The sequence below is a fragment of the Eimeria tenella genome, genomic scaffold (assembly GCF_000499545.2).
Source record: "Eimeria tenella Houghton genomic scaffold, Eth_scaff411, whole genome shotgun sequence".
NCBI classification, from domain to species: Eukaryota; Apicomplexa; class Conoidasida; order Eucoccidiorida; family Eimeriidae; genus Eimeria; species Eimeria tenella.
The window spans coordinates 1-8,640 of NW_013545024.1; the positions used below are offsets into that span (position 1 = coordinate 1).

The following is an 8,640-nucleotide window of genomic DNA, read 5'->3' on the forward strand; positions in this document are numbered from 1 at the left end:
GTGCAGCGCACCAGCAGCAAAAAGGCTGAAGCAGCAGCAGCAGCAGCTGCTGCTGCTGCTGCTGCTGCTGCTGCTGGTACTGCAGCGCGAAGAGGACGCGCAGAGGCCCAGAAATAGCGGTAGCTGGCAGTGAAGCACAGAAAGCAGCGCAGCAGCAGCCGCAGCAGCAGCAGCAGCAGCAGCAGCAGCAGCAAAGGGCAGAGGCAGCTGATCAGCTGCAAAAGGAATTCAAGAGAGCGCAGCTGCAGCGCGGCTTCTTGATTTGTTAATCTTGTTTTTCTATTTTTGTAATTTTTACTTTTAGAGTTAATTAGAAATGAAGCTTTTTAAGTGTTAGGGTTTTCGCTGGCAGCACACAAACAGTTTTGAACTAGTCCGGCGCTGCTCCCGAGGGTTTAGGGTTTAGGGTTTAGGGTTTGGAGTTCGAAGGGCTAGGACCCACACCCGCGGGGTGTATAGACACCTCAAGGTGTAGAGACAGAGCAAATTCGAAAAGAGATAAAAGAAATAAAAATAAAAGAAAAGCCGGCCCGCAGCAGCAGCAGCACAGCAGCAGCACAGCAGCAGCGCAGCAGCAGCGGCGCAGCAGCAGCACCGTGTCTGTCTCTTTCCATTCTGCTTCCTGTCGTTTCTGTTCGTTGTCGCTTCCGTGGCTAGCTGCAGCAAGCTGGGGCGGCTAGCTAGCTGCAGCTAGGTGGAGCAGCTAGCTAGCTGTAGCTAATTGGGGCTGCTAGCTAGCTAGGGTTGCTGGCTGCTGCGCGCTGCTGCAGCTGTTCCCTTCTGTTTACTCAGAGTCGCAGCTAGCTGCAGCTAGCTGGAAGTGGCTGTGGCTAGCTGCAGCTAGCTGGAAGTGGACAGCAGCAACCAGCGGCAGCTAGCCGCAAGGAGCTGTGGCTAGCTGCAGCTAGCCAGAGTAAGGTGCAGGCAGCTAGCGGTGGCCGGCAGCAGCTAGCTGCTCTACTACCTGCAGCTAGCTGCAGCTAGCTGCAGCTAGCGACTCAACTGGCTGCAGCCGATCATGCTACTGCCTGCAGCTAGCTGCGGCTAGCTAAGGCTAGCTCCAGATGGCTTAGGCTAGCTACAGCTGGCTGCAGCTAGCTAAGGCTAGCTACACCTAGCTACATCTAGCTACAGCTAGCTACAGCTAGCTACAGCTAGCCACAGCTAGCGGGGTTGCCACGGACTCCCGAGGGAGGCCCCTGAAGACCATTTAAAGTTTCTTTCCATTCGCGTGTCTTTCGCTGATGCTGTCTTCTTTTATTTGCTTCTGTGTGAGTGCATGCTGCTGCAGCAGCTGCAGCAGCAGCCGCTGCAGCAGCAGCAGCAGGTGGTGCTGCAGCAGCAGCAGCCCTGCGTTCCGCGCGGGATGCTACTGCGGCATTTTGAAGTGTACAGACAGCCCGAGGAGAGGGAAGAGACAAAGGGGGAAGCAGCAGCAAATCCAAAAAGACAAAAAGAGAAGCAGCAGCACTTAAGGAAGCAGCAGCAGCAACGTTTTGTGGGGTTTGTGGGGTCCCCTGGCCCTCGCCGCAGCGCTGGGATGTGCCTACAGCTGGCTGCTGCTGCTGCTGCTGCTGCCCTGCTGCGCAGGAGCGCTTGAGGTGTACATACACCTCGGGGCAGCAGGGGTGTTGGGGTGTACGTACACCACAGGCGTGGCGGCTGGAGGGCGGCGGCGGGCGCAGCGGCCCTCTTTTTATCTTTTTGCGCCGAAAAAAGTGCACCGCGTTCCAAAAAAAGGCATTTAAATGCAAAATTGAACAAATTAAATTCATTTGAGGGGTCAAAAAGGAGAAAACTCGGCGGCAAAGCCGTGGGCTGGGGGCTGGGCGTCGGCAGCCAGCAGGCCCCAACGGCCACAGGTGTCTGCGGCTAGCGAGTTGAGCCAAATAAGTAATTAAATTGAAATTAAAAAACTAATTTGGAGAAAAAGTGGCGTTTTTGGCCAAGTCCCTGGGGTGTATGTACAGCTAAGCGGCGCGGGAAGCCCAAGACAGGGGCGCCGTGTTGCTGCTGCGGCTGCTGCTGCTGCCCGCCAGTAAGCCTTTTCCGCTGGTTTGTTTCTTTTAATTTGTTCATTTTCGATTTTATAAAGCCCTTTTTGCCCCCTTCGATGGGTATTTGCTGTACATACACCCGGCAGTGCAAGTACGAGCAGCAGCAGCAGCAGCAGCAGCAGCGACAGCGGTCTCCCGTGGGTGCGTGCCTCCCTCGCCCGCAGACTCCCCGCCGTCGGGCTTTTGCTGCCTTCTGCTGCTGGCAGCAGCAGCAGCAGCAGCAATAACAACAGCAGCAGCAGGGCCTGGGGTGTACGTACACCTGAACTGCCCCGGCAGCTACCTGGCCAACACTCTGCCCCTTCACGCCCCCTCGTATAAGCTGCTGCTCTGTTGCTGCTGCGCTCTGCCTCGTGAGCTGCTGCTGCTGCTGCTGCTTCTGGGGCTGCTGCTGCTGCTTCTGGTGCTGCTGCGTTGCTTCGGGTGGCTCCACCGGCGTCTTCCCCTTTCTTTTATCTTTTTCATTTTCCTCTTTCTGTCTTAACGCCACAAGGACTCAAAAGCTTACTTTCTAGGGCCTCGCTCGTGGCTGCTGCTGCAGCTGCTGCTGCTGCAGCTGCTGCAGCTGCTGCTGCAGCGGCAGCAAGTGTCTCGAAGCTCCCGCTGCTGCCGCTGCTCCCGCACACCGACATGCCGGGGATGATCTGCTGCTGCACATGCTGCAGAGGGAGCAGCAGCGGCGCACCACAGCAGCAGCACCGCCCACAGTAGCAGCAGAACGCGCAGCAGCAGCAGCAGCAGCAGCAGCAGCAGCAGCCTCGAGGCACGATGAAGCGCAGCCCTGAAGAGGACCCCTTGGCCTTCCTCGCCCGACGGAAGAAGAGCCGCCCGAAGCCCCACGCCAGCAGCAGCAGCAGCAGCAGGAGCAGCAGCAGCAGTAGCAGCAGCAGCAGCAGCAGCAGAACAGCAGCAAGGGCCCCCTCGCACCTTAGAAGGGACAGTGTTGCTTCTGTTGCTTCTTCTGCTCTTTTTACGGAGCGGCGGCGCCGTCGGCCTAGCGAGGGGGACTCTGCGGACAGCAGCAGCAGCAGCAGCAGCCAAGCAGCAGCAGCAGCAGCAGCAGGACTGGGCGGCCCCAGCACCCCCAGCAGCAGCCAGTCCTCCTTCCCCTCTTGGTCCCAAAACCTGGGGGGCCCCTCCCAGGGGCCCCCCGGCTCTCAGGGGGCCCCCGGGGACTTGGGGGGCCCCCCTCAGGGGCCCCCCGAGTATACTGCAGCAGCAGCTTTTTCAGTCCCTTTTGGGGCCTCTGTTGTGCTGCCTCCAATTCCCCCCAGAGACAATTCTCGCTGTTTGCTGCTCGCCGTGCAGCTGCCTGCCGTGCGTCCTTCTGTTGCTGCTGCTGTCGCTGCTGCTGCTGCTGCTATCGCTGCTGCTGTTTTTGGTGCTGCTGCTGCTGCTGCTGCCTGGGACGGCGAAGAGCCGCAGAGGGAGCTGCGGCGTCAGCAGGCTGCAGCGCGAGGTGCACGTACAGCTGCTGCGCTGCTGCTGCGCTGCTGCTGCTGCGCTGCTGCTGCGCTGCTGCTGCTGTTTTGCTGCAGAAGGCTCGGCTGTCTCTGACGGGGTTAGGGGGCGGACTAGCAGCAGACAGAGAACTCATTGAAGCGCTCGAGGACCTCCTAGATGTGCGCTGCTGCTGGTGCTGCTGCTGCGCGTGCTGCTGCTGCTACTGCTGCTGCTTGTGGTGCTGTCATGCTGTTGCTCGTACTGCTGTTGCTGCTGCTTCTGCTGCTGCTGCTGCTGCGTAGGGAAGTGCACCGGGGCGTTGCCGCTGAGTGCGACGCCTCGCTGCTAGGGATCACTTAGCAGCAGCAGCAAAGCCGCGAGTGGGAGCAGCAGCAAAAGGATTGGTGCTTCCTGTGTGTGTGCTGCTGCCGCTGCTGCTGCTGCTGCTGCTGCTGCTGCAGCGTAGCGTGGCGCAGTCGAGGACGCTGCCGGGCCTGCAGGGCGCACTTTATGAAGCCTTTGGGGAGCGGCTGCGGCAGCTGCTGCTGCTGCTGTTTGAGGCCCACCCAGAGGGGGGCCCCCCGGGGGGCCCCCTGGGGCCCCGTTTGGGTTTAGCCCGGAGTGGGGCCCCCCCGTTGCTGGCGCTGCCTGCTGCTTCTGTGCGGAGCGACGCTGCTGCAGTGTTTGCTGCAGCAGAGACCGGGGCCGCGAGGGCTGCTGCTGCTGCTGCAGTTGCTGCTGCTGCTGCTGCAGCCCCTGCAGCAAACCACTCCCGAGTCATGCAGCTGCAGCAGCAGGACCTCACAGAAGCAGCAATTGTTGCAAGAGGAGCAGCACGCGCTTTGGTCCACGAAATGCAGCAGCAGGCCGAGGAACTCGTGGAGATCTGGCCCCTCAGAAGGTAACTCTAGGGTCTAGGGTTTAGGGTTTAGGGCTTAGGGTTTAGGGTTTAGGGGTTAGGGTTTCGGGCGGACCCTCTAGGGTTTACGTAGGCCGCGTCTTGCGTGTGTTGACCCACGGCGCCCCAGGCGTAGCTTTTAGGGTTTAGGGTTTAGGGTTTAGGGTTTAGGGTTTAGGGTTTAGGTGTGCGGGCACCAGGAGCGTGGTGTTTCTGTCTCGGCCGGAGGACCGCAGCAGCTTCTGCCTGGACGCGCTGCTGCTGCACCGAGCAGCAGCAGCACACTGCGTCCCGTGTCTGTTTGCTGCTGCTGCTCCTCCGCTGGACCTGCTCGAGACCGACGGTGTATGTACACCCGAAGCAGCAGCAGGAGACATTCTCTGGCTGCCGCTCTGGGCAGCAGAAGTCCTCAGCAGACTCCGCGTCGCCAGAGTCATGCTGCCCCCCTTTCTCCAGGCCGGTCCGTGCTGCTGCTGCTGCCGCTGCTGCTGCTGCTGCTGCTGCTACTGCTACTGCTGCTGCTGCGGCTCCGGGGGGGGGTGCTGGTTGTGGTGATGGTACTGGTGGTGGTGGTGGTGCTGCTGCGAGGAGCTGTGCTGCTGCTGCTGCTGCTGCAAAGGGATGTGCTGCTGCTGCTGCTGCGAGGGGCTGTGCTGCTGCTGCTGCTGCTGCTGCTGCTGCGGGGGGGTGTGCTGGTTGTGGTGATGGTACTGGTGGTGGTGGTGGTGCTGCTGCGAAGAGCTGTGCTGCTGCTGCTGCTGCAAAGGGATGTGCTGCTGCTGCTGCTGTGAGGGGCTGTGCTGCTGCTACGGCTGCTGCTGCTGCTGCTGCTCATATGATGAAGGGCTGTGCTGCTGCTGCTGCTGGTGATGATGCTGCTGCTGCTGCTGATGTTGATGATTGCAATGAGGATAAGGGCTGCGCTGTTGCTGCGAGGGGATGTGCTGCTGATGCTGCTGCTGCTAAGAGCTTCGCTGCTGCTGCAAGGGGATGTGCTGCTGCTGCTGCTAGTGGCTGCGCTGCTGCTGCAAGGGGCTGTGCTGCTGCTTCTGCTGCTGGTGCTGCTGCTAGAGTGCAGCAGAGGTTTGGCGGATGGCAGATGGCGCAGCGCAAGAGGCGCGGAGGTGTACGTACAGCTGCTGGCTGCTGCTTTGTTTGCTGCTGCTTTGTTTGCAGATCAAATTAAAAGTTTTTTGCGAAAAGAAGAAAAACAAAAAAGAGGCCTCGAGCCTCTTCCTGTCTTCTTCTTCGAAACCGCCAGGCTACTGCTCTTCAACCCCCTGTACGCCGCTGCTGCTGCTCTTACTGCTGCTGCTGCTCTTGCTGGTGCTCGTGCTGCTGCTGTTGCTGTTGCTGCAGCAGAGCTGCTGCTGATGCAGCTGCCATCGCCTGTGTGGGCCCACAAAGTGAATCGTCGGTGGCGGCCGCGCTGCGGCTGCTGCCGGTGCTGCAGCTGCTGCAGAGTAGCCGCAGCAGCGGCTGCTCCTGCTGCAGCAGCTGCTGCAGCTGCTGCCTTTATTATGCCTTGTGTCTGCTTCACGCAGAGTGCAGCCGCTAGGGACAGAAGTTCTATGGGAAAAAGAAAAAGGTCGGTCTTGCTACTGCTGCTGCTGTTGCTGTTGCTGTTGCTGCCGCTGCTGCTGAGGCGCATCTATTGATTGGAAAGACTCTGGTGCTGTTGCTGCAGCTGCTGCTGCCGCTGCAGCTGCTGCTTCTGTACTAGGGGGTTATGCTTGGTGGGGCGCTGCTGCTTGCGCTGCTGCAGGGCTCGTGCTGCAGCTGTGGGATCGGCGTCAGGCCAAAATAGCTGCTGGTGAGTCCCATTTCTGCTGCTGCTGCTACCGTTGCTGCTGCTGCTGCTGCTGCCCCAATTAATGCTGGTGCTGTTGCCCGAGTTGCTGCTGCCGCGCCAGTTATTGCAGCTGCTTGTGCTGCGCCAGCTATAGCCGGTGCTGCTGCTGCGTGAGCTTTTGCTGCTACTGCTGCTGCTGCTGCTGCTGCTGCTGCTGCGGTTTGTCTGCAGCTCTGAGCGCTGCCAACTTGGACGAGCAGGTCATCCGCATGGACCACATACAGCCTTCTGAAACTTACATGCTGTGCGAAAACCGGGCTGCTGCTGCTGCTGCTGCCTCTGCTGCTGCTGCTGCTGCTGCTGCTGCCCCTCGCCTGGTTGTGGATGCTGGTGCTTACGTATCCCTCAGCCCCGCCACTGTTGCCGTTGCTGCTGCTGCTGCTTCCTCTATTGGAACTGCTGCTGCCGCTTCCCAAAATCTCAGGACAAGGAAACCTCAGCAGCAGCAACTGCTTGTGCTGCTGCTGCTGCTGCAGGTCGCATATGCGCATGGACGACTAGGCGTTTGCTCGGCCGCCCCCTTTTGCTGTTGCTGCCGCTGCTGCTGCTGCAGTGGCAGCAGCAGCAGCGGCAATGCAGAGTTGGGGCAGCGGCCGCCCCGCTGGCAGCTACTTGCTGCTGACTTGTTTTTTAACAGTCTCTTCTTTTGCTGCTTTTTGCTCTCAGTGGCTGCTGCAGCGCAGCAGCAGCAGCAGCAGCAGAGCTGTGCCGAACGAGCGAGCCACAAAGGGACAAAAAGAGGGAAAAAGAGACAAAATATATTAAAAAAAGAAAAATAAATTAGAACAAAAGAAAAAGAAATTAAAATAAAGGAAAATTTAATTAAAAGAGACACATGGAACTGCAGCTAGCAGCAAAACAGCAGGCCACAGGCACGCAGCGTAGGTGAAGGCTCATTTATTTGCAGCAGCAGCAGCAGCAGCTTAGCAGCGCTGCAGCAGCAGCAGCAGCAGCCATATAGCGCCGCAGCAACAGCAGCCGCATAGCCCTGCAGCACCAGCAGCCACTAAGCGTTACATAGCACTGCGGCAGCAGCAGCTGCATAGCACTGAGGCAGCAGCAGCAGCCATATATACATATGTGACGGTGCAACAGCAGCAGCCACGTAGTGCTGCAGCAGCAGTAGCCACATAGCACTGCGGCAGCAGCAGCTACATAGCCCTGCAGCAGCAGCAGCAGCAGCAGCACTGGGCACGAGGAGGGGTGTGAGGTGTACAGACAGATAACAGCCTGAGGCCTCAGCCCCACCTTGGGGTGTACGTACACCTGAAGCTCGCTGTCTCTGCCTTTTTGGTTGGGGCGGCGCCCATCGAGTTGTGGCTAGCTGCAGCTAGCTGCAGCTAGTTGTGGCTAGCTTCAGCTAGCTGCAGCTAGTTGTGGCTAGCTGCAGCTACCTACAGCTAGTCGTGGCTAGCTGCAGCTAGCTGCAGCTAGTTGTGGCTAGCTGCAGCTAGCTGCAGCTAGTTGTGGCTAGCTGCAGTTAGTTGTGGCTAGCTGCAGCTAGTTGCGGTTGTGCGCAGCTAGCTGCACAGCTAGCTGCAGCTAGCTGGGGCCGGCTAGGGCTAAGTGCGGTCAGCTGCAGCAAACTATGGCTAGCTGCAGCAAGCTGCACAGCCAGCTGCAGCACAGCTAGCTGAAGCAAGCTGTGCAGCTAGCTGCAGCTAGCTGCAGCTAGCTTGAGCATGCTAGAACCACTTACAGCTAGCTGGGGCTCTAGGAACAGCTGGCTGCAGCTAGCCACGGCCAGCAGTGAATAGCTGTGGCTAGCTGCAGCTAGCTAGAGCGCCTAGCGCTAGCTAGCTGCAGTGCGCAGGGCCAATTTGCTGCAGCAGCCAGGCAGCAGCAGCAGCAGCAGCAGCATCAACGGGGTGCTGCAGCGTACACAGAGTTGCAGCAGCCAGCTAAGTGAAAGGAGACACAGGAGGCCCCAGCAGCAACTAAAGAGCCACAGGGGCCCCCAGCAGCAAATTAGGAGACACAGGGGGCCCCCCAGCAGCAAATTAGGAGCCACAAGGGCCCCCAGCAGCAAATTAGGAGACACGGGGGCCCCCCAGAAACTAAAGAGGAGACACAGGGGCTTCCCAGCAGCAAATGAGGAGATGCAGGGGCCCCCAGCAGCAAAGAAGCTCCCACAGAGGGGGCCCCTAGAGGGGCCCCCTTTGTGGGCCCCCTCTAGGGGCCCCCTCTGGGGCTTCAGCCCTCTTCTGGTGGAGACCCAGGGCCCCCCCCTGCATGCGTACGAGAACGGCGGGGCCCTGGAGGCCGCCGGGGGCCCCTGGGGGCTCCTGTTGGGGCCCCTGGTGGCTCGTGGGGGCCCCCGAGGGGCCCCTTGTGGCCCTTCGGGGCCGCTGGGGGTTGGTGAGGGCCCCCGGGGGCCCCTGGGGGGCCCC

At 59.9% G+C, this 8,640-nt stretch overlaps 3 protein-coding genes across 3 annotated transcripts; 2 read left to right on the forward strand and 1 right to left on the reverse strand.

Moving 5' to 3' along the window:
* Nucleotides 1-2,825: 2,825 nt before the first annotated feature.
* ETH_00023835 (uncharacterized protein) lies at nt 2,826-4,405 on the forward strand (the record flags this gene model as incomplete). Its single annotated transcript, XM_013379869.1, has 3 exons — nt 2,826-3,374; nt 3,596-3,679; nt 3,962-4,405. The coding sequence occupies 3 exons, from the start codon at nt 2,826-2,828 to the stop codon at nt 4,403-4,405; spliced, it is 1,077 nt and encodes a 358-aa protein (XP_013235323.1).
* Nucleotides 4,406-4,831: 426 nt separating this feature from the next.
* Nucleotides 4,832-5,233, reverse strand: ETH_00023840 (uncharacterized protein; the record flags this gene model as incomplete). Its single annotated transcript, XM_013379870.1, has 1 exon — nt 4,832-5,233. One exon carries the CDS (start codon nt 5,231-5,233, stop codon nt 4,832-4,834), a length of 402 nt encoding a protein of 133 aa, XP_013235324.1.
* Nucleotides 5,234-5,490: 257 nt separating this feature from the next.
* ETH_00023845 (uncharacterized protein) lies at nt 5,491-6,751 on the forward strand (the record flags this gene model as incomplete). The annotated part of the gene is made up of 6 exons (XM_013379871.1): nt 5,491-5,524; nt 5,575-5,680; nt 5,943-5,986; nt 6,164-6,211; nt 6,422-6,494; nt 6,727-6,751. The coding sequence occupies 6 exons, from the start codon at nt 5,491-5,493 to the stop codon at nt 6,749-6,751; spliced, it is 330 nt and encodes a 109-aa protein (XP_013235325.1).
* Between the last annotated feature and the right edge of the window lie 1,889 nt (nt 6,752-8,640).